General features: G+C 40.4%; 1 protein-coding gene across 1 annotated transcript in view; it reads left to right on the forward strand.

Moving 5' to 3' along the window:
- shank3a (SH3 and multiple ankyrin repeat domains 3a) overlaps nt 1-24,907 on the forward strand; it is a 243,694-nt gene that overhangs the window by 66,197 nt on the left and 152,590 nt on the right. Inside the window, exons 4-5 of the mRNA XM_049574188.1 lie at nt 15,847-16,050; nt 24,314-24,385. Of these exons, the coding sequence (XP_049430145.1) occupies nt 15,847-16,050; nt 24,314-24,385 (276 nt within the window). The remainder of the gene's footprint in view (nt 1-15,846; nt 16,051-24,313; nt 24,386-24,907) is intronic.

Here is a 24,907-nt window from a genome sequence, read left to right on the forward strand (position 1 = left end):
GGACGTGCATAGTATCTCACTTCTCCTCCACCCTCTCATCCAAATATGGTCACTTCTAGCTCCAAACTGCCTAAATTACAACCTGAAAGTGACGGCCTAAATGTTAAATGTGAGGTTTCAACACTGTAGTCCACAAATGTCATGGTGGCTATGTCCACTTCCTTTACAAAGTCTGTTGTAGGTAGGCACAGAGTTTCCCATTGTTTGCACAGCAGGTTTGCTCCTCTGACTGTAGAATTGTGAGACTGAATATATTTGTGGTTCCTAGAGGCATACAGAGAGATTAACAACTTTGAACCTGGTTGATTTAACTTTCCAAATAGCCAATGATCATTCTCTAGCTTTAGGCAATCTAATATAGTGATTAATTGAAAACATGCGGTCTTCTCTCTCTTCCTTCACGCTTGTTTTGTTCATCGTCCCACCATGCTCCACAAGTGTGACCTACAGTTTGTCTCTCATCTCTCCCCTCAAGCCCATGCTCTCCTGTCCAATCATCCTTCACTTATGTGTCTAATTTAAGCAGACAAAAGATCAAGGCTCAGCCCTAGATTAAAGTGTGTGAAGACAAGAGGGAGACTGAAGACAAGAATGTTATACCCTTGGGTGTCTGATCTCAACCAGTGTGCGAATGAGTTTGACATGGAGGGGCATTGATAAACACACAAGGCTACACTGGCTACACATGTACACAAACAGGAACACAGCCAACACATGCAGTTTGGCAGAAGAATGTGATTCAGCATTTCTTGTAAAAGAAAATTGCAGCTTAAGTGTCGTGACCACTAGCCACGTCTCTGCAGTGTAGTGAAGCACCTCACTTGACTCTCTCCACTGAAACATATGCCTGCTGCAGTATCTTGTTCTTCTTCTCTAATATACTCTTATCTTGAAGTAAAAAAGCCCCTCCAGCTCTCCTCAGCTCCTAGTTTTTCATCCTCTACCAATATCATTTTAGTGTCACGAGTGTTGGCTGTATGGCTCTGATGCCTTCATTCACTGTGCAGAATTTCTAAAGGGAAAAGTGACATTCAGCCATAGCAAACCATCAAAGTGTTTATGGTCCATCATATAGAATCTAGGGCTGCAACAAACTATTATTTTCATTATTGAATAATCTGCAGATTATTTTCTCAAATAGGTGATCAATTACTAAGTCTATGAAATGCTAAAATGTGTCTAAACATAAGCAATGTAGGATTTAAAAAAATAAATAAATAAATAAATAAATAAATAAATAATAATAATTATTGACCCTGACAGAAGTAATCCATCTCAGTCATCACTTATGACCCACTAGAAATGTGTGGTGGTGTGTATTTCTGCACAGACTCTGCCCTCTGCCTGTATCTTATTTTCTGAACATTTATGTGCGTGTAACCCCACAGTGCTCAGGTGAGGTTGGGGTTTTATAAAAGGGTAGCGACCAGGTGCCAGACCATTAGTAGCAGGCATCCAAGAAACACTGCATTGAAAAAATACAAAAATAGTGAGGTGAATGGCAAATGCAAGTGAATCTAGGGTTGGCTTTTACTTTCACTTTTACTGACGAGCATGTTTACAAACTGTAACCAACAATCCTGAACAGTAAACCATTGAAAAAAACCCATACCGGTGTCAAATCTTGCTTTGTTTGACCAGCAGTCCAAAGATATGTAATATACAATCAGAATAGTTGACAATTAATTTTCTTCCAGTCAACTAATGGATTAATCAATTATTAATTTATACTCTAAAAGAATCTGTCCATAGCATGTACACATACTTACTGTAATATGATAAAAAAAAAATTGACACCAGACAGCATCCAGATTCTCCTTTTGTGTCAGTTTTCTATTTTTCTTGAGGCTTGCTGTGGCATTGTTATGCTCTGTAAAGACGGGGTCAATATCAGGGCTTTATAGCAGGAGAGGAGAGTTACACATGGTTGAACATGGCATGCTAGAGAGGATGATCACTCACTGGCCATTTCAGTGAGGATTTTTCTGGGTTTGTTTCACACACATGCATGTGTATTTACTCACATGCACTTAATGTGTTTTCAGGCAGCAAGCTACTATCACAGCACCAGTCACCAAGAAGTGCTGTGTAATTTGGCAGCAGGGTGCAACTCTTCATCACAGCTCCCAGCTTCCTATGACATAATTACGTTAAAGATATACTATGGAGGATTTTCCAAAAAACTGTTTAAACACATAAAGAAAAAATCCCTCCATATCCTCACTTGTGACCCTGTATACATGTGTGGCAGTGTTTTTTCTGCAGAGACTCTGCCCTCTGCCTGTGTTTTTATTGTTTTCCACTTATTTTTTATGCTTGGGACATTTAAGAAAGTAGTGAGCAGTTGCCAGACCATAAGCAGCAGGCATCCAAGAGACACAGTGTCGAAAAAATGCAAATATAGCAAGGCGTATTGTCTGGGTTTGGTTTTTACTTTCACTTTCAGTGGTGAGTATGTTTACAAACAGTAACCTACATTCCTGCACAGTATATAGGGTCTGCTTTAGTTCACCGGTGCACGGCTTAACAAGTTACAGCGAGGGCTGTAAAGCTGTTTAAAGGGACTGTGATGTGTCAGCCAGTGGCAGCAACTACATTATTGTCAGGTGACAAAACAAACAACAACGTTTGCCTACAGGGCAAAGCCATGGTGGCTTTCTTAGTTGACAAATAATTGTTTTTGTTTGTATAAGCCATGTGGTCATGGTGATGTATATGTCGCTTTTGCCGCTCAAATTTAACATCAGACCCAGTGCATTTGCTGGCTACAATACTTGTCAAATGGTGTTCAGACTCCACCTACTTGGCGCACCACTGGCGTACACTGGCGTAATAATGGTGCAGACCCACCCTTAGGCTAATTAATGTATAAACATTGTTTATTGGCTCAAGCCTGATAAACAAGCTTTGAAGCTGTTTATGTATTGCCAATTTATGTATTTGTAGATTGCTGGTGAAGGGGTGTATAATACAGTAATTCCAGTAATTCACTGCAGACATTTTGACTTGTCAAAGCAGGAAAATCACAAATGGTATTAATAACACTAATGGAGGCTGCAGACCAGTTAGGTGGGGCAGTTCTAGCTCTGGTATTGTGCACGCTCACTCACTGAAATTACTTACTGAAACACTTAACTGGATAGAGCTATTGTTATGGATAATATTTACACCTGTGTTTTTCTTGCTTTAACAAGTCAAAATGTCTGCTGGGGAAAAGTTCTAGTCCAGTCTAGTCTTATCTGCCATCATGCTTACATTGGACACAGTGAAGGCGGCAAATGTTCACTTTCTGATAGCAGCTTAACCTTAGTTACACAAAGTCTAAGGGAATTACATGTAAACTCTTAAAAGTCTGTATCTCGGTTGTGCAAACTGAATGTTTTGCAAAATATCAAGTGTAGGATATGTTACTATGTGGGGAAAAATGCACGGTCTACACTGTTCACAATTCAACATTTATTGGCCAATACAACTTGTCTTAGTTTTTCATATTAATTCAAGGTTCTGTCTGCAACATTAAGAGCATTAATATGGCAGGAAACCACTATTTGCTATGTAAAGATACAGTGGAGTAATGGTATCCTCAGTGGAGAACTAAGTCACTATCTCTGTGTGTGCTGTAATCCAAGATTCTCTGTGGTTTGTTACGCTGTGCTCATATGGTGGTGAGTACTGGTATTGGGGCGACATTGTCACGGAAGTGTAGCACCCACCCTCTGGTTCCCCCGTGGATAACATTGTTAGCACTGTCAGCACTGTTGCCATTGTTTAACACTGTTTTTGATGTTAGCATTGGTAGCTGCTACCCGCTGGCTCAGCCACCTCCATGTTGAGAACTGTGTCCAGACAACTTTGCAAAAAGCTCCTTTAATATCCTCAGAAGCTTTCTCTGGCCTACCTGTTCTTTATCCAACAGCTCCATGGCCTGTCTTTCTCTTTTCAGTTGTTTGTGTAGCAGTAGTATTTGACTTATAATGTACAAGATGCATTTTAAAATACGATATGATGTGATACAGCAGCAGTTAACAGTTTTAGTTTTTGCTAGATGAGTCTAAGATCAATCAGTTGCTCTACCACCATTTTTACTTATCATGTTGTGTCTTGACCCAATAGACCTACATAACATTAAACAAGGTTGTGTTTGCTATAAGAATGACTTCCTCATCCTAAAATATCAATAGATGTGATTAATCCTTGTCATAATCCCATTTGACATTGCAGGGCCATGGTAGTGTGGGAAGACTGAATTAGAAATAAATCTGTACTTACTATATGAGAGAAGTTATGACTGTCTATCTATTTTAATACCAGTTTCCAAGAACTAGAAGAGTGGCGACTCATTTTTACAAAAGAAATTTCAATGACAATACATTTCCACCCCATATTTGCTACCACCTAACGCTTTGCAAAGGTTGTTGTGATTACTTCATCAAATAAAAGCCTTTAATAGACTAGCAGGCAGACAAACAAACACATTCATACACAGTGGCATATACTCAATAACTGCACACTATCCTTCTTGGTGCTTTTTTTCCCACTATCTTGCTCTGTCTCTCTCTCTTTCTCTCTGCTCGAGTCACTCCATTTGTTTTTTCTTCTTTCTACTGCACTCACGCTTTCTTTCTTTCTCTCCCATGCTTTGAATGTTATATCCAGTCTAGCTGGCTCTGCATTGCAGTTCAAAGGCACAACTCAGGAGGAAGAGAGATTCATTCATAGCCTTTATTTAGACCTGTGGGACACTTTGAGGGAAGACCTGTGTTTTCAGTGGCACCAAGGAACCACAGCAGAACAGTGAAAGACCTGTCCATTCATTCGAGTGTGTGCGTGTGCATGTGTGTGGGGCACAGCAGCTAAATAAAAGGAAACAGAGAAAACACAGACAGGGAGAGCAGACACAAGAAAGAGGGAGATTTAAACCTTTTATTTTAAAGACATGTCAGTTACCTGTGGCAGACCAGCTGAGCACAAATCTCTTTCATTAATAACACCCTCCACAGTAACGATCACTATTAAACCCTAAAAACTGTAGACTTAATCTTGGTATAATTGGATTATGAAGACATTGGGTATGCCAGTCAAACATAATGTGCAAATTGTAATGTTTGATAACTCATGTACTGCTGCTGTAGCCTTTCTAGGGCTCTAGTCAACTAAGAAATTCTTGGTCGACTGAAATTCAGCCTATTGTTCAACCAACGGATTGGTCAAGGAGGAAAAAGAAATTTGCACATTGGACTCTCGTTTCCCGGCGCAGCGCAGGGTGGCGAACCCCGCGCAGAGCTAGTTTCGAGCAGCGCAACCCAAGGCGCGCTCAGTTTGGTGGTTTGGCAGACCGAGGTGCGCTGAGATGGGTGTGGCGGCGCAGCAGGGGGAGGTGTCGACAGATCCAGCTTGGCGCAGTGACAGTTTCGTGCCAAAAGGCTTCGCCGAAGGTACGCTAAAAGCTCACCATCTGAAACCAGGTCTACTGTCAGCGCAGGGGGAGCGCAGCCGGTGTAAGCCGAAGTTTGGCTGACCGGCGGACAGTGCGCACAAGTCACCAAAACCTCACAGGAAGGTTTCCAGAATATCAGGCACATTAACAATGCAATAAATAGCCACAAAACCACTATTCAATGCAACTATCTGCAATCAGCACATAAATGTATCTTTATATCGACTATCCCGTCACATCTGATGTCAGATCAAAGGGGATTGGCACCGTTTGGCATGTTTGGCACATGTAATGGAAACCCAACCTGATTTGATTAACACAGCTGCAAACTAATGAGTTCACATCCCTCTCAGCCAACCACAAACAGCCACAGCATCAGATAGGGAGTATATATTCAGGATCTGTCATCTTAGAAAAGTCAAAAGAAAAGAAAGAGTGAGACTGCGAGAGAGAACGAGTGAGCGTGCACGAGAGAAACGCAACATTGATTTACAATTGTGGTGACCTCCTCCCAGGCCACCTTTGCATCATCAGCCCGTGGAGGTCTGCTCGCAGTTCCGTATATTCAGACACTGCGAGCTTGGACCTCCCTCCCGGACGAAAACATAAGTTTCCTCCTGGGAGGAGTTTGGCCGTCTGACGCTGTTGCTCTCTTCTGCCATGGCGAATTGAGTAAACTCTCATTACACCTTCGCGCGGCGCATTTAAGGGCGAGGAGAGGGGCTCATTTGATTGGTGTGATGTGTGTAAAACCCACTCCACGCCTTCTCTCCTCCCTCTTTCCGACTTGCGCCGGTAGGAGGGACGAAGGTGGGAAAAAGGAGTAGCTGCGCCAGGGCGCATGGTGTTCCAAACTTGGAAAATCCGCCTGGCCACACCCAGTTGGCGAAGCGCAGGTGCGCTGCGCCTCCACCGCGCCTGGTCTGCGAAACTAGAGCCCTCTATTTCTAGACGAACTAAATCAGTCGTAGTGCACTGAATGCACTTTACCTGGTAGCATAGTGTGTCTACCAAAGCATTAAAGAACTAGACATTAACTCTTGTCCAGGGCAAGTCAACTGTGTGTGCAGGGGAGTGGCATGTCTCATGCAGTTGTCTGATCAGGCAAGTGACATGATGTCTAATGTAACCTAATCTGAAAATAATCTGTGCTGTATTGCTCAAGTAGAACTGTTCTAGCTGAACTGGGTATACGAGTCTGTCTCACCGGCAGACAAATCTGTGATACTAGAAACTATAGAAGTCAAATCTGGGGTTGATGTGGTATACGACGTAACATTGAATATCTCTGGAAAACTGTATGTGAGAAACCTAATTTGCCCAGAGGCTAATGTTAGCCATCCTGTCATTCCAGCGTTGGTTATGGTGTAGTCATGTCCCTTTCAGAACCTTTGTTATCCAGAGTTAAACTACGGTATCTTTTTGGAGACTTTGTAAAATAGATCCATAATCATAAATCTGACACTGAATGTTTCCTGTCATTATTCATCCATTTTTCCGTGTTGAGTAATGAGACCAATGAGAATTTGGTCGGATAAGAGCATAGTGACTAACCAAACAAACCAGAGGCTGTCAGCCCTAAGCGTTTCCATTTCAAGAACCCCTGGTTACATGTTGAGGTCAAATAAGCTCTCTGTGTTCTACCCTCGGCTACAGTCAGTATTTTTTCTGTTGTCGATGACTACTGTTCACCTTATCCACCAGATTTTGTCAGTATATTAGGAAGGACTGTGTAACCCTTCAACCTTGTTACATAAGCACTCTTAATTAGTTTTTACTTGTCCTTAATGTCCTTAAATCATTTAAATTAGAATGAATTGTGATACACTGGCTAGCAAAACTCCGCTAACTATCTTCTTCACTGTACCCATGTGCATTTGATTTATTTCTTCCACTAGTCTTCTCATCATTATTTGTCACTCTTGGCTTGAACAATGGACTGCCTGTCCAGGTTTGCTTTGGCACGAATCCATTAAATATTCATCTTTAAAAGATTTATGACTATGGTTTGCTGTTTGTTGCTCTGGATATTAGAAAAGCTTTGATCAATGCGAATGAAATCAATAATTTTAAGACAAGGCCAAAATAATGTTTAATTTCCAGAGTTAATGAGAGCAGCATGGGCTAATCTCAGTGTGCCTGATGGACTAAACCCATACAGACTTTAATTCACACCACCTGCATGCTCAGATTGTATTAGTGTGGAGTGGAGGTGGGGCCACATTTTGTGATACTTATAATAGAGGCATTTCTGTGCTCTTTGGAGTTAGTTTCATGCTGTGTGTGCTGTGATTAAGTGAAATATTTGTTGATGTGGATGGATCAATTAAGATAAAGAGCTGAATGTCTGATAGAGGACATTGGTATTCAAAACACTTTCTAGTCATGTCACTCTGCATGGTGGTTGAGAGCTAGCAGATTTAGCTGTCTTGTGTCTCAGTCCAGGGAAATAGATTACTACAGTACTACAACTAGCCCCTTAACCACTATACATATGTACTCATTTGTAAAACTACTGATCATTGTTAAAAATAAATTGTGCTGTTTTTTTAATAACATTATTGATCATTGCTAGTAGCATACAAGGTAATGTAATGTAGCACACTTACTTAGATAAGGCAAATCTATTCAAGCTAGAATATATGAGTTTTGATCATGTGAAGCCTGATCTATTTATAACAGAGATATAAGAATAGAGTTAGTACCATTTATGCCTAGATTACACTACACGACGTCGGCCTGATTCCCCAATGGCCAACAGTTTTTGGAGCACCTCAACAATAGCCCCACATAAGAGGCAAATGGCTGCTCAAGTGCCATGTGTGAATTGTTCAAACAAAGATGCAAGCGTAGAGGCTCACTCTTGCATCGCAGATGCAGCTCAGATATCAGGCATGCTAAATTTTCGGAGCTGTTGGGGACTTTGTCAGTGAGCTACAGCCAACAAGAGCACAATACACAGGTTGAGAGACTAGCCCTGCTGCAGTGCTTTTAAGGTTTGTCTGTGTGCATTTGAGAGCAAGAGAGAGAAAGTGACAAAGAGAGGGGCAAAGAAGGTGCAAGGTGGACTATTGCACGTAATGTTTCTGTAAGGTATTTGACAACTTACTTGGAATGCTACTTTGTTACTCTCTGACTTTGATGTTTTCTAGTAAGCACCCCCACCCCTGACCCTGGGTTGTGGTTTGACCCATGCATCACATGACACACTCACTGGAAAGTCCTTCTGGTGAAAGATCTTGTAGTTTGTGACTTCCTGTTTGGCAACTGCCAAACTTCTCAGGCTTATAAAACTGCCAGAAATTGAAATTCCACATCAGTAGGTAGTTTTTTGTGTGCCAACTTTAAATTCCTGTGACGGCTCCACGGCAATTTATAGTGATGCTTACTGATGAAAATCCAACTTTTCATGCTGCAACTGCTCAATTTGTGTGTTAGTCACTGCCATTACACGTTACAACAAACTGGTATAATTGTACCCCATGACTTTCAGGTAATTTGTGAAGTAATAAAGACAGATATGGAGCAACCAAGCTGTGAGTTTCCACAAGGGTGTTCCTGAATTAAGTCCCTGCTTTAAGACCCTGCACACTCAGACAAGCGTTTTAAGTTATTCTGGCTGATTAGAGTTTGATGAAGTCATCAATACCAAAACTCCTAAGAAGGTGTAAAAAGATTTTCTGCTGTGCCAGGTGCAAACCTTTAAATGAATACGTTGTTGATAGTCAACCAGCTTTGTATCATAAAAATGTGGGTAGTATGTGTGAATGCACTGTGGTAAACTTCCCTCCATCTTACAGATTGAACTTCTGCATTTTTGTATGCCCGCCACCACGGATAGAAAGAGTACAGAAGTAGATAGAAAGAGACACAAAGACCAAACTGCAATCAGACGGTAAAACAAAGCAGTGCTGGGCAAATACAAACCAACATTCTGTTCCTGTTTTGCCTATTTCTTACTTAAAATGTCCGCAGAAACATATTTTAGGGCACAGTTTGGCTGTAATATGAAAAATTGTGAATAAGAAGTGGGCACTGTACTAAATACGGACACTGAAAACCAAAATCAAACAGAGATTGTTTATTACCGACTGCTGCCATATTCTTTCCTGTGGAATACAGTCCACTGTAGGTTGCATTACATCACCCACCAGTGCAATGTTTAGTGGTCTGGTGCAGCGCAATGCATTGTGGTAGTTTTAGGTTTTGCTTTTGAGCAAAAGCAAATGCCACAGCCCTTTGTTACCTCCACCAAGGAGGTTTGGTCTGTTTGTTTGTCTGTCTGTTTGTTTGTTTGTTTGTCTGCAAAATAACTCAAAACGTTATTAACGGATTTTCATGAAATTTTCAGGACAGGTGGATAATTGGACAAGGAACAGACGATAATATTTTGGTAGTGATCGGTTGAAGCAAAGTCGATAAAATAATAAAAATAATAAATAAAGTCTAAGGTCTGACAGCCTCAGCAGCAATTAAGACGTTGAAAATAGTGCCATCTGGTGGCCGGAAAGCACGTCTAGTTCTACTTGCTAAATATTGTTGTTATTCTAAAGTTGAAATTAATGTACAAAATGAAAATGAAATAAATACACCACAGTGTCTCCATGGTGAAGGCATATATAACCTTGGTCCATGTCATTGGTCCAACATCCCATTAGTCCGACGGTCCGTGGTGCGGCGGGCGTATTTCTACCTTGATGGTGCGCCGCGACCGGCTCTGGGTCAGCTGGGAAAGGCTTGAGGCGAAGCAGGCTCATGGCTTATGTGTTTGTTACTTTCTTTTTCATTTTAACCCACACCATGATCTTTTCCTGACCCTAACCAAGTGGTTTTTGTGCCTAAACCTAACCAGACCTTAACCACAGGGCATCATGATGATTTCGGAACAACGGGACTTCGGAACAATGGGTTTAATATGGTCGGAACAATGGGATGTTGGACCAATGGGCAGTTCCCATATAACCTAATAATGATAGTGATACAGATAACCTTATTGTGATGCAGGCTGCAAAATCTGATGCAGAGGGGGAGGGAATATCACTTACTTGGCGGAGGTCTGCACTCTCTGAATGCTTTTCTAGTTTCTCTTTGTTTTCCCTGGTCATAGAACCAATTTCACAAGCATTTGCATCTTTCTACTGCATAGCCAGTCTAGTTTTATTAAAAGGTCATCTTTCCAGCAGTGAAATGCTTCTTTAAGAGGACCTTGACAAAGGAGGGTAGTAAGAGGATTGAGATTTACCAGTGTAATTATATCACTATTGAATTACTATTGCATTTGAATTAGGTTGATTTAAATACTTGTTAAATCATATTACATTAATGTCAGACTATTTGCCTGCAATAGAGATCAGTAAAAGGGTTAAGTGAGTCTTAAGAAAACCCGGCCTAAATGTTTAATCAATCAAGTGTAATTGTGTAATGTAACTACCTCCTCTTGATTTAAAAAATTATAGATGAGCTTGTCCTAAATGCGGTAATTACAGTCAGTTGATTTAGTATTAAGCACAGTAGTTCTTTTATTAAACTGTAATCAGGGGTATGCCTTTAAGTGAAAGTTTTACTGCTGATGCTTCATTGATTACCAAAACAGTATCAGCACTGTTCAAGCAGGTGGGAAGAGGTGCTGGCAAAAAAGGAGACGTGATGCAGTGGACGGGTGCGCAGCATGCTTTATGAGGTGCGAGGTGTCAGGGTTACATTCTAATGCCAGTTGTATCTTTTATGTGGATTCAAGCAAACTGACTTTACACATAAACGCACAAGGAGACACAGTCACATAGATTAACAAGGACAGGCGAGGCACACAAACTCAAAGACCCACAATTACATAAACGTACATCTTGTGCTGCCACCTTGAGAACTAAAATCAAGGTTATTTTACACAACAGAGCAACTACAAATGTGGCTGATAAGAAAAATGGAAAGTCACCCTATAGAGTCTGGCCACTTTCCCAGTTTTAGATGTGTGCTTGAAAATGCTGTGTGCACGTACATCCTGTACGATATATTTGCATTGAAAGATGACAGTTAGATGATCCATAGCGTAAATATATACTAGAGATGATTAAAATATATTTCAAAACAACAACTTAAACATAAATACATTATTACAAGAATATGTCTCTTGTACACTTATAAGTGACACTGTACCTGATAAGTGTTGCCTATCTCACTGTCTGTAACCAAAGAAGAAGAAGCTCTGCGGACTGTCTGTCAGGCTGACACAGCCGCACTGGCCCTAAAATGATTTTTCCCTGCATGTTGACTCTTCTTATTTTTGTTTGTTTGTTTGTTTATGGATTCCATTACAGAAATACTGTACCCTGTGCTCAGTGCTCCAACAGTGCTCAGACTGACATAGGGTTTGCTCATATCCACTATTAAATGAGTTTTGATTTACCCCAAGGAGCCTTTTTAAAAAAAATCTGTCACAGCTTACTCTCCACAGTACAATGTACAATATGTAACAGTTCTCACTCTCTGTAATTACTTAGTCACTGCTGAAAGTGACTTTGCTAGCTCTGCTTTTTTTTTTAATAAAGTTAATTTCTAAGTCCTACACAAGGCTAATAACACACAAGGACATTTTGCCATGAATGAGCTTGTTTTTATTTTAAATATTCCACTTTGAAGTCGCAGATACGTGTTTGTTTTTGTGTGTGTGTTGTTCATTCATTGCTGTGTGGCTGTGTGTCGATGGTAAGATCTCCCTGCTGTGACAAGACTGTCCCAAGAGGCCTTCTTAATACTAAGCCTTTAGTCTCTCCCAACACTCCTATCGTCTCTCAGAGTAATGAAAAACACAGTCTATCTCAAGTGAAGTTGCAGCTTTTCATTGCTATATTTGGTGTTAGTTTTGTTACAGTTTTGGAGTAACATCTTCCTATGGCTTGTGTGTTGTGTTTCCTATCGCTTGGTTTTTAAAGTAGACAGTGAAAGTATTAGAGAAGTAGATAGTAGAGAGTTGGAGTTTGGAGATGTTGCTGCCCGTGGCATCTTTCCGCATAAACAAAAGTTTAAACTCCTGTATTTTTGTACATTATCCTGAAGACTGTTTTGGTGAATTGATCCTACTACTCAGATGGGGAACATTGCTGGTCATGTTGAGAGGCAAATAAGTTTTTACCTGTAAAACTGTTTAGCTCTGACTTTTTAAAACAGACATATTGACCACAATTTTCATATATTTTTTTCATATTCTTATATTTACATTCAATATTTGTCTTACTACTTTTGTGTTATGCAGCCATACACCAAAGCAAGTCCCTTGTATGTGAAATCCTGCTCTGCAGTAAACCAAATTTTGATTCTGACTACATTAAATGCAAAATTGACTATTTAAAAAGACGTTATAAGAAGCTGATACTGATGTCCTGAAGTGGGGCACCTCCTGTTCAGAGCACAGGTTTAAGCACATTTCAGCTGTAGACTGATCTTGTTTTGACTTGTGAAAATCGTTGGAGGAAAGATGTGGCTCAAAGTGTTATAATATCGACTGAGCTGTTTGATACCACAACCTTTTTCCAGTCTAAAACTAAAGTAGCTACAGGCATTAACAGTACAGTTTATAGTCAGAGAATCAGCCCAATCAGACATTTATCAACTCATCAGTGAATGTTTAGATGATAACATGCTGGTTCTAATAACTCCATCATTATCTACTACCTGTCTAAAGGAGGACACTGATGATCATGATCATCTGCTGGCTTTTTATCAATGAGATTGATCATACCAAGGATAATAGCAATTCTATTTAGCAATTTCCTTTCCCCCTGGATTGCTCTAGGCCTGATACCACTGTATGATCTTGTGGATGCCGTGCTTAACAAGTGTCGACATCCCAGTCCTCTTGACATTATCTAACTAAAATGCAAAGAGTCTCTGTGTGTCTGTGTCTGCCCTTGGATTTTCTCGACAACGGTTCATGTGATTGTCCTCACACTCAGTGGACATATTGCTGAGGTCTCGAGATCTACAGGACATATTTAGGGGTCCCCGAACAAATATTGTTCGCTCGATCTCAGTTGGTCGCTCCAGTACATGCAAAAACAGATGAAGAAAGACAGATCCAAAGAGAATGGAGATGTTACCTTCTTGCAAACTCAAACATTTCTGGCACGTAGCTGTTGGAATGAATACTTTAATTCCTGGAAATAGCCCCGTCCCAAGTAGCTACCAAATGGCTACTGATACGTATACTCATTGCTCGGTGACGCAACAGTGTCATGGCAGGTGTATTGCTCAGGGCCTGAGGCAGCACAGTGTTGAGTGTGAAGCTGTTTGAATGAGTGGTTGTCGAGAAAGCTGGAAGCAGCAAAACCGGATGTTAAACAATCGGCCTGCTCAGAAGGGACGCTGTCTTGATCTCACAGAAACAAACCTCTAACAAATTTACCATCTTGAAACAACAGACCAGAGCTACAACTCTGGTGTATATGCTGCACCGCTGCACTCAGATCAGTGCATTGTTTGACACTATGAATACATGATCCTGTGTCCTTAAAGATTAGAGGGAAGGCTGGTATTTCTAGGCCTGTCCTTGACTGGTTTCCCCCCTTTCTGCCCGACAGGATATTGTTTGTTTTTTTGGATTATTCAACTTGATTAATTGCTAGGAATTCCTGGGACTCCTCTGTTTCGTTTGCTGCTTTGGAAACAAATTTTATCATTTGCATCACAACATCTCTTCTCATATGTATTACATCAGATGACATCTATGCAAATGAAGCATAGATAGCTATACTTTGTAGCTGCTTGTACTGAAACACTGGATGTCCCATATTATTTGCCATTCCTATACCCCCCACCCTTAAGGCCAATTCAGAGTTTCACAGACATTCACTCCAGACCCAGCAGTGTCTTCTTAGTTTCAGTTTGACCTGATGTTGGCAGGAGGATGGTACACTCACTTCCCAGCCCTCCTGTTTACCCCTGGGGGCTGAGGCAGACCCTCAATTGTACTATAAATGTCTGCAGATGTTCAATGTGGAAAGTTGTCTGAATTTTTAGTGTGTCTAGGTATTATTTTGATAAAAATTCAAACCTAGAGCAATATATTGTACAAAGACGTTTGTGCATTCATATATATATATATATATATATATATAATATGTGTGTGTACATATATATATATATATATATATATATATATATATATATATAATATGTGTGTGTGTGTATATATATATATATATATATAATATGTGTGTGTGTATATATATATATATATATATATATATATATATAGTTTCTGAATATTTCAAAAGTCAGAGTTCCTTCCCTCAGTAATAATGTAAGAATTCTGCATGCTGTTATGTCTTTGCACCTTCAGCTAGAGTAGTGGTTTTTTTTTTGGTAACAGGCTAAGATCTTTAAATGTCTGCACTGACGTTTCACTTCAGAGCTGCCTGTGCGCATCTGCATCATGTGGCTGTTAGTTGCGGTGTATTGCTGTGATAAGATGTGATTTCTCAACAGTTGTATATGAGTGTCAGAAGGACAGTGATGCTGAACAGGATAGAGTTGAGGTGCTGAATCGATATTGCAGGCAGCAGTGATTGATTTATTACTTGTGGGTTTTGCACACTCTCTCTCACACACATTCTCTCTTTCTCTCTCAGGCTCCACAATGTGGTAGCTAGAGGGAAGTGCTCTGCCTTGCTACAATAACCATAGTCCTTGAATGAAATGTTGAATTTAGCCCAGTATATGCAGTTCAGTTAACACTTAACCAACCTTTATCTATTGTGGTAATAATAGTAATTTATGGAAAAGAGAGTACCACTGAGGTTGCATCTCAGTGTGTGTGTTATACAGATGTTTATTGGAGCGCAGAAGTATTTGTAGAATTTTCCCACGGGCATCAATACAGTACCTGTGAACTGTTTCATTCATGACTGGAGACAGAGCTACTGCAGCCATTTGTGTAGTACTTACATATTGCACAGCTTAATTTTCAGAGCATGAATAATGCACACTCCTATGTAGACTCAAATTTATGCTGCTGAAAAATGGGTGTCAGAAAGGTGTTTCTGTGAGAGCTTTTGCCTATATTACAGTTTTGTTTACTTTAGTATGGTAACTAGTGCTGGCTTTCAAGATGACCTTTTGTGAAAAGTAATGGATAATGGTGAAATGCTACCATACCTATGTGAATTGCTCATTATGATAAAAGGCCTAGCTACTCCTCTGGGCATGACATTGGAAGTTCAATAAATTCCTCTGTAATGAAAGAGGTCCTATTTAATATTCTAACACATTTTTCAGCACCTAAATTTTATATTAATGTGACTCAGTAAATATGACTCTTCAATCTCTTGGTGTTACTCAACTGAAGTGCAGTATGAGAGATTTAGAAAAATGACATGTGCTTGACCTTCTCCCCTCTTTTGCTGTTGTCTCTGCAGAAATGTATGAAATTCAACGTGGATGCTCCTATCTGGCTGTCCAAGCAGCGGATCCTGTGTACTCTCAACCAGAGCCTGAAGGATGTACTCAACTATGGCCTATTTCAGCCAGCCTACAACGGCAAGGCTGGCAAGTTTCTGGATGAGGAGAGACAGCTAAGGGAATACCCCTTCCCATCCATTGCACCTGTACCTTACCTGGAGGTAGGTATGGATCATGTGTATGTATGAGGCAGTGTGTTGGCAGAAGAGAGCAAGAGGGGGTACATGTTACCACACCCTACATAATCTGTCTGTACTCTGTGTATCCTATCATCCTCCAAGTAATAGGGGAAAAAATCCTCTCACATAAGATTTGATATTCTTGAGTTTCACGATTCTGAATCGATTCTCAGACTCCAAAACTCAATTTTTTCTGTCATTAATAAAAGTTATTTGACAAAATGAAAAACCCAGAACTCCACTGTGAGGCCACAGTGCAGCATCTGCATTATGTACTGTGTGCACACACCAGAGTTATCTCCTTTGAAAAAGGCAAGCATGTTTGTGTATTTTGGATTTATTGTATTAATAATTAGCTTTGCAAAACATAAAGTGAGGTATTTCATGAATGCTACACACATCAGGAGACTAATATTAACAAAAGCTTAGCACAGGACTTGAGCACGAGCAAACAAGTTGGCTGACCAACACATACTGCACCTCTTTACAAACTTTCCATCCACCTGTGACTGAGTGAAGGACATTCACCTGATGCAGAGTGAAAGAAATTCAGTCTTCTTGCAGAAGAACAGCACTGTGCATAATGATGGGTTTCCCAGGTACTAGTCTGACTCACCGGCTGTAGACTTTAGGTATGAACCAGCCATTTGCTGGTTGTTTCAGTCGGCATTCCTCTCCTCTTCTGCTATTTGTGTGCTGTCATTTTGCAAGGGCACCATCACTGAATCCTGGCCTTTGCAACACCCGAAGTGTTTATGATTGGTTTAGAGAAATACAAAAACACAGACCATTTTCTTCCCTCTACCAGAATGATAATGGGTGCTCCCAGACCTTTCTCTGACACAACAATGTGGATGTAGGTCTGGCTACGCAAGACTAAACTGGCACTAGAGTTACAGTGGAGTGGGTGGTCTTACTAGTACACATACTTATTAGTATGTGGTAATGTGCTGTAGTAGTACATAGAGCATGTTGCATCAGTTATCCAGCCTTGGAGACAGAGTAGGATACTGAACAGATATGAATATAATATTAGAGTGAACTTTTGTAAATCATGTCAAATTACTTATAGTGATAAGGTGAGGGTATATGCAGCCCCCTGGAATTCAACAACTATCTCAAATGGACTTTTAAGGGCCACTGTGGTGGTGCTATTTTTTCCCATAAGCTATTGTTGTTGAAGAGTATCTACTGTAGTCTTTTTGAAGTTGTCTATATGAGTGTGTGTATGCATCACAGGCACACACATGCATGCTCACACAGCATGCTGGTGTGTGTATGTGCATCATTGTGCACGCAGTGTATGTTTTTTCTGTCATAATGTGTCAGTCAAATCCAGCAGCAGTAATACCCCGCTCAATGACAGTGTGTTGTCTGCAGTGGCTGTCATCTCATGGAGATAATTGTCGTGCTTGTCCATCATGGTGTTTGATCTGAGAGAGAAGCAGGCGTGTAAAGATGTGTTGCCTTACAAAGAGTGGTGTGAAGATGCCAGGTGGTCTTTTGACTGGCCGTCCTTGTTTTCACTAGTTTTATGATGTGTCAAGAGATGAAAAGCATAATACAGATTTACTTTCCACCTAAAGCCCCAGTTTTATGTCAATCTCTGATGCATTGGGAGATGACTGCTATTATTATTATCTACGGTATTACTTATTGTAGTGCTAAAGTGCTTTATAATTGTAATATGTCTCTTTAATTAAAAGCCTTTAACATGTTTTCTTTGTTGGTGCAGTTTTGGCTACATCAGTAATTATTAAATGTAGAGGCATATTGCATACTTATGGTATGCCTTTTTGTCTCCTCTCCTCTCCACTCTTATCATGGATCTTATTATTTCAGATTTGGTGTACTGTGCTGCTTTAGAGTTGGGCTCTTAGCTGCAGACAAAAGTAGACCATTGGAAACTGGCCAGAGGATATTTTCATGGTTTTGCCACCTTGATGATTTGTTGTAGAATCAGAGACACATTTCTTAATTTGAACGGATACTAATATTTACTTAATTCAGAGGTGTTCTTGACAACTCACCTTTGGTAAAACATCGTTTGATATAACCCACAAAAGGCTCAAATAAGTCTGCAGGCAGTGAATCAAAATATGAGAATCAGCCATTCACACTGTCATCTTCATATCAGTTGGGTTTGTATTAACATTCTTCCTCTTCTTCACATTTCATTTATTAATTCAAACTTAAACTAGAAATTCACCAGACTCTAGGAAATTTAACTAATTTGTATAAAGTCTGAGTAAAGCATGCAACTCTCTGCCAGAGAGCACACAGTGACTTTAACTCTTTATACTCTACTGGAACACTTGGGGGCAGTGTCATGAGTGTTACTCTGCATATATTTGATATTATAAGAGGGGAGATGGAGGATGGAGAATCAGGGTGGTTATAAGGTAATTTTGGGGGTCTCTGGCTGTGTGCGCCTCACTGTGTCCAGTAGACTCCCCAGATACTTCTGTTCAGGGCTTATCTATTATTTAAGGAGTAATTTAAGTAATAAGAATCCTGGACTTAAACATGCTGTGTGTTAACTGTCAGAGCTGAAAGCAATGATGAAAGAAAAGGGTGGTGGGTAGAAGAGAGTAAAGTGATGCATGATACATAAAAAGTTTTTGGAGCATGTCAGTTTGAAAGTGCTCGCACATATAGCCTGATATAGTCAAATGTCTAAGGCCTTCTAAATGTTGGCATTTTATGTTTCTGCAAACCTTGAATATGTTACATTTGAGACAGGGGAAACTGGCGACACAAAAGCTTAAGTGGTGTGGAAATCATTATGTGTATAATGATGACACACTGGAGACATCGCAGTGGCTGCCACACACACTCCTGTCACCTTTCATATATCTTCACCACCTGCACATATGAATTGTGTAAATTCTCAGAGTCTGGAAATGAAGCTAGTGACAACTTTCACACAATCATTACACCCCATATCCTCATTATGAATCATAATGCAGGCCAAGATAGCCATAACAAATTTAAAGAAGTAAATTGTTCACCTATCAAACTTCCATCTTGAAATGATGGATTAAGATCGAGGTTACCTCTGATTGCTGCAATCATTTTGGCAAGGTGTGAAACAGTCTGATTGCTGTAAACATATAAATACTGAGTTGACACTCAGTTGTTGCCATGGTATACCGTTAAGACTTGCCGATCAGCAGGCTCATATCTGTGCATCAGCATTCATGAGGTGCTTTGGCTTGACCATTTATGTTTGAACGTGGGTGTGTAGAAGGCGGGATATGAGTCTGATCCACGTGCGGACAATTCCAAGTTGATTTGGGACTTATAAAAGGAAAATGTACACCGGCAGGTATAAGCACAAGTTTATAAATCAGAATATTATTTTGGCACACTATTTTCTGCTTTTGTTCGCATGCACACTTTTAGTATGGATCCTATGCACGGTTTTATAAATGACACCCCTGGTTTTGTTGTTTGTTGGTCTTAAACAGTAGTCTGCAGCCGCCTCACCTATGTCACGCCATCCATCCATAAAGTGAGCTCATGTACATTTTAGCTTATTAGCATGCATTAGCATGTTTAGCCAACATGGGGTGTTTCAGACAATGACTTACAAATTGAAGAGCCTTCATGCATAATGAAAAATACATGATGGCGTTGTTTTGGCTCGTGCACCCCCATGGTGGAGACACAACAGCAAGATAAACCTAGCTTAGAAAAGAGGAGTGCCATTGAGGCATTTTCGAAAACAACAAAGATGGCTGCAGCTGATGTTGAACTTTCTGTTGAAATACTGTTTTCAAATTGTGATGGCAAAATGGCACCACTCTATCATAGACACGACACAGTGTTGATGATACCCCATCACAGCTCAAATCTGTGCAATGTAGTCTGTTCACATTTGTCTGTTGCCCAGCATTATTGCACGTTTTGTTGCTCCAATTGGTTGTAGGTCTTTCCAACTGCATCCAGAAGCATTTGGAATTAAAGAGGCAACAGATAGGATTCGTTTTTTTTTTTTTTTTTAAGCTTGGCGCCACCTAGCATCAGCAGTGTTGCTCGCACTGTCACAAAGACCAAATTGAGCATGGGGATCAGAGATAATCAATAAAATGTAGGCTGTCAAGCCACCAGTATACCTCTGTGTATATGTAGAATGAGAAGGTGTGTGGACACCCTACTAAATAAATGAGTAAAGAGACCGAGCAACATTTATCAGATTTATCTGAAGAAAAAACAAATAGTAATGCAAATAATTATAGCAGAATGCACAGTACCAGTACAAACAGCTCACAGTAAATGATACCAATATGCACAGTATCAGTACAAACAACAGTAGACACGTAAGGGGTAATGTATAATGAGCCGGTGACTGTTGAAAAATAACTCCCGACAGGGGAATGGAACCCCGACGCACAGCGGAGTTATTTTTCAACAGTCACCGACTCACTATACATTATCCCGCTTAGAACATGGCTTACTAATAAAAGATTCAAATGTTACAACTGGCATCAATATTGTTAAACTGCTGGCAGAGTGTATTGACAGAGGAGAGGCGTTCACCAGACAAACGGGAGCGGAGGAGAGGATTTTACTCCACTTCTCCTGGTCGTAGAGGCTGGGTACCCAGTAGCTGCTGCGGCGAGGGGGGGGGACTGTACAGTACAGTCCAGTCCAGTCCAGTCCAGTCCTCTCTGGTCTAGCTAACATTTAGCCGTGTTACTTACTGATCCATTAGAAAGAAAGCTAGCTGGACATCGGTTTTGAAGCCTCTTTGGTCGCGGCGCTCCCTCCATCTCTTGAACGCCTGACTGAGGTTCACTCTTGTTTTTCCTCTTCTTTTATCACTCTCCTTTTTGTGCATCTTCACCTCCTCAGACAGATTAGCTCATTTTCTTTTGGGAGGCCGTTTTTAACTTGTCTCCAAACTTTGTCCGTCTGCCATTGTGCTCCTGACTGAACTGTCTCATGCCCCGGCCAGTTTCTCATAAGGACCAGCTCCAGTTCCTGATTGGCTGACCGACCAGTTTGGCAATACATGATGCATTTCCTGCCGTAAAGCTTTTTTTTTTTCCGCGAAAATTCGTCCCCAGTGGCAGAAGCTTATTGCAAAGATTGCAAAGCCACTAAGTAACCTATGTAAACGCTGATAGTCTGATTTTACTGTGTATACTACCCTGTGCAAACCACATTATTTTCATCATGATATATATAGGCAAAAATGCTGTCTGTTGCTTGTTTAAGGCTTTTGTTAATGACCTTGGAAATCGAAAATGAACTGAGAGGTTCCTGACTAACTCGCATTTGCGAATTGGCCTGGTGATGTCGTGCTAGCAAAGGCTTACAATCCAGCTGAGCAGCTGTGGGCTTCAATCAGTGTGTGTGTGTGTGTGTGTGTGTGTGTGTGTGTGTGTGTGTTTGAGTGTGCTATGAGTGTCTGCAACTACTCTGTCAGAGCTCTGTGTGTGTCATTGATTGACCAGCAGTTATTCCCTGAGGCCTGTGGTGTGTAGAGATGATTGACAGGTTTGGATTAGCAGCTCAAAACCGCTCTGCTGTGTCTTGGATTTACCCTGTTGGTGAACACCACACATCGGTGGAGAAAAAGACGTGCACACACACTAACACATACGCACATGAATGGTTGCATGCAAGTGCGTATGTGTTAGTGCGCGCGCGCGCACACACACACACACACACACACACACACACACACACACACACACAAACTCACCGAACTGAAATACATTTCGAGTCCTGGGCAGTGAAAGTAACAAATTTTTAAAGCTATTACAGTCTGTCAGTGTTCAGTGAAACCTGTCTGTTAAACAAGCAGCTTGCAACAGACCTAATGAATGTTCTGGCTTTTGACAAGTTGGGAAATGGTAAGAGACTGGAGTTGCATATTACAGAAAGCATACCAGATGATTTTGCATTAATGAAAACACAGTTAGATCAAGAATTTTGGGAGAGGTTTCTTACAGGGGTGTTTCAGAGCTGGAAAGATGGTCTTTGCATAAAACTATGCTGTATATGGAGTAGAAGGACACAATACTTTTGAAATTAGTGCTATATGACCAGAAAAAAATGGAAACAGCTGTGGCATTTGCTTTTGCTCTGGAGGTAGAAAACTTGCAACTACCAGTACAGTGCCGCAACAGACCAATAAATGCTCCCTCTGGTGGGTGACATAATGCGAGTTTCCCATCTAGAAACATCATGGTGGCTGGCTGTTAACAAACAATCTCAATTTACAGTTAAAGAGTAAGCTACAATATGTTTCTTAAAACATTTAAGGTGAGAAATAGGCAACCTGGTAACAGAGTCTTGCTTCATATCAGCACTGCTTAGTTTTAATGTTTGACCTCAGTTTTTCAGCCTCCTGTAATATTTACACAATACGGGAAACAGTATGGCGCCCACTTCCTGGTTACAAAGTTTGATAATACAGCTAAACAGTGCACTAAAATATGTTTTTGAAAACATTTCAGGCTAAAAATGGGCAATGCCTGCTTTAACTTAAGTGCAATGCTCCGCCCAGCACTGCCTAGTTTTACTGTTTGATCCATAGACTCTATGCAAAGATTGACAACACAGCTCCACTTTCTCCCACTGAAAATAAATTAAGCCAAAACACACCATATACAGCAGCTGCCATCTTGTGCTGGTGATATCATTTGGAGCCAGAGCCTTTGCAGTAGTGATCTCAGTGGTATTGATTTCCCACCCATACACCCATCTGACCGATCATGAGCTGCACCATTGATCGCAAAAACGATTGGCACACACAGCTGTTAGTTATGACGTCAAACCCCCTTTTTATAGCATCAAATTACTAAAACCAAACTTATCAGAAAAAAATAACACAGTATGATAAGAACCACCTATAACAAGCATCTTTGGGGAAACTGTATTTGGCGTAAACTTTGATCTTTTAGTCTGGCCCATGTCCCATTCACGAATATGGAGGAGGCTGGGTTTATGACCAGTACTGCAGTCAGTCATCAGCGGGCGACTGAGATGTTTCGGCCTCACTTTTGGGTAGCTGTTGTGTTGTCCATCATTATTATACAGCCTGTGGTTTGGTCCAAGTTTAAGAGAGTTTCATGATACAAAGCTGGTTGAAAGTCAGAAAGTATCTCTTTAAGTGTGACCATCATTTACTGTAGAAGTTCAGATTTCACTGATGCTACAAAAACACAGTGTGTAAAGAGCTTTGATATATTTAAAAAAAAAAAAAAAAAAGGAAAAGAAAAAGGCATTACTGTATTGTTATCAGTGTAGCTGGAGATGCATCAATAGAATTTGGTTTGATTTACAGTACATGAGTCACTGCATTTTGTCTTAGCAAATTGCTTGTTGCCAAAAGACAACTCCAGTAGTCAAAGGGAGCAGACAAATCACTTCACTTTGTGAGCAAATACAGCTTGTTTGTTGTAAAAGAACACATATGGTCCCACTTTAAAAAATCCATTCTCAGTTGGCACTGCTTATAGATAACTCGATAAGACTGATGTCAAGATATTCAGTTTTACTGTGTTCCGCATAATGCATGATTTTTCCCACAATATTTTTTCAACCTTCCCATTACTTTTCAAACTTACTCTTCTGCAGTATGCTGAGTGTTCAGACTCTGTATTATCCAATCAATGTCTGGTCATCAGAGTTCAACATTGTTTTACCTCTGTTAACTATTTGACATACTACAGTAAATTGATTTTTTGCAGTTGGAGAAACAATTTTAACTCAGTGTGGGGGAAAAACACTCTTTTTATTAAATGAATGCACTTGTCTTTTTTAATTTGTCAGACCTGTTTGCAGTGCTCCTCCTGTGTGTTTATTTAGTTGAAATTTGAAACCTTTTTTATTGTTTTGCAATTTATATTTCATACTAAAACTTCAAGGAGCAGGAGATGGGTTTTCAAGCAAGATGTAATATGTGGAAAAGATGACAAGCAGGAACGCTGGCAAAAGATCACAGCCGTATACAGGGAGATATTTGGTCCCCTAATGTCATTGCATGGTTATTAAATGGGTTGATATTTCAGTTTCTGTTTCTCTGGTCTTTCTCTCTCCCTCCCACTCTCTCTCTGTCTTAGGAAAGTCAATATTGTATTTGAAAATTGTCATAGTTTGGTCTAAGGAGCTGATACTCAGTGATGATTGATGATTGTTTGTTTTGTGTTTTTTGTGAAGCAGTGGAAGCAGACAATAAGAGAGAGTAAAACCCGATTGTCCTCTTACGTTTGTTCTTGTTTCGTTTCAGTTCCGCTATAAAAGACGTGTCTACACCCAGACTTACCTGGATGAAAAGCAGCTGTCTAAGCTCCACACCAAGGTAAGACCAAACAGCTGTGCACTCTGTCATCCTGACATCTGAGGAGCTTATGCTTTGTGAAACCTTCTAAACCCAGTGAATGACACACACTGCATGCAGTGCATAGAGCAAAGCTCAGGTAGCATACAGGCCAGGTGGATACAGCAAGTGCAGGGAGGCTCTGGTTAAGTTTAATTCTCTAATCTTTATAAGATGCTTGAAGAGTGGACCTCAGTAACAGCTTGATTATGTGTGCTTGCTGGTTCATGTGTAATTGAGGTACTCTCTCCAGGCCATGCAGAGCCCTGAGAGGTTTGCATGAGGACAGTGTGAGTGAAACAATGCCTGTTTTGTGCTGCCATAGCACATTAAAATGAACAGGTGGAGATTAAGATAATCATGGTTTCACTTATTTCCATTCATGTGTATCTCTTCAATTTCTGTTTTTTACCAAACCTGTGTAATTGCTTCTTTCAAAATACTCAGCAGGTAGCACTGTAATTTTCTTCCTTGTTGGCTTAATATGTTAAACACACGCTTTTC

The sequence above is a fragment of the Epinephelus fuscoguttatus genome, linkage group LG4 (genome assembly GCF_011397635.1).
Source record: "Epinephelus fuscoguttatus linkage group LG4, E.fuscoguttatus.final_Chr_v1".
Taxonomy (NCBI): Eukaryota; Metazoa; Chordata; class Actinopteri; order Perciformes; family Serranidae; genus Epinephelus; species Epinephelus fuscoguttatus.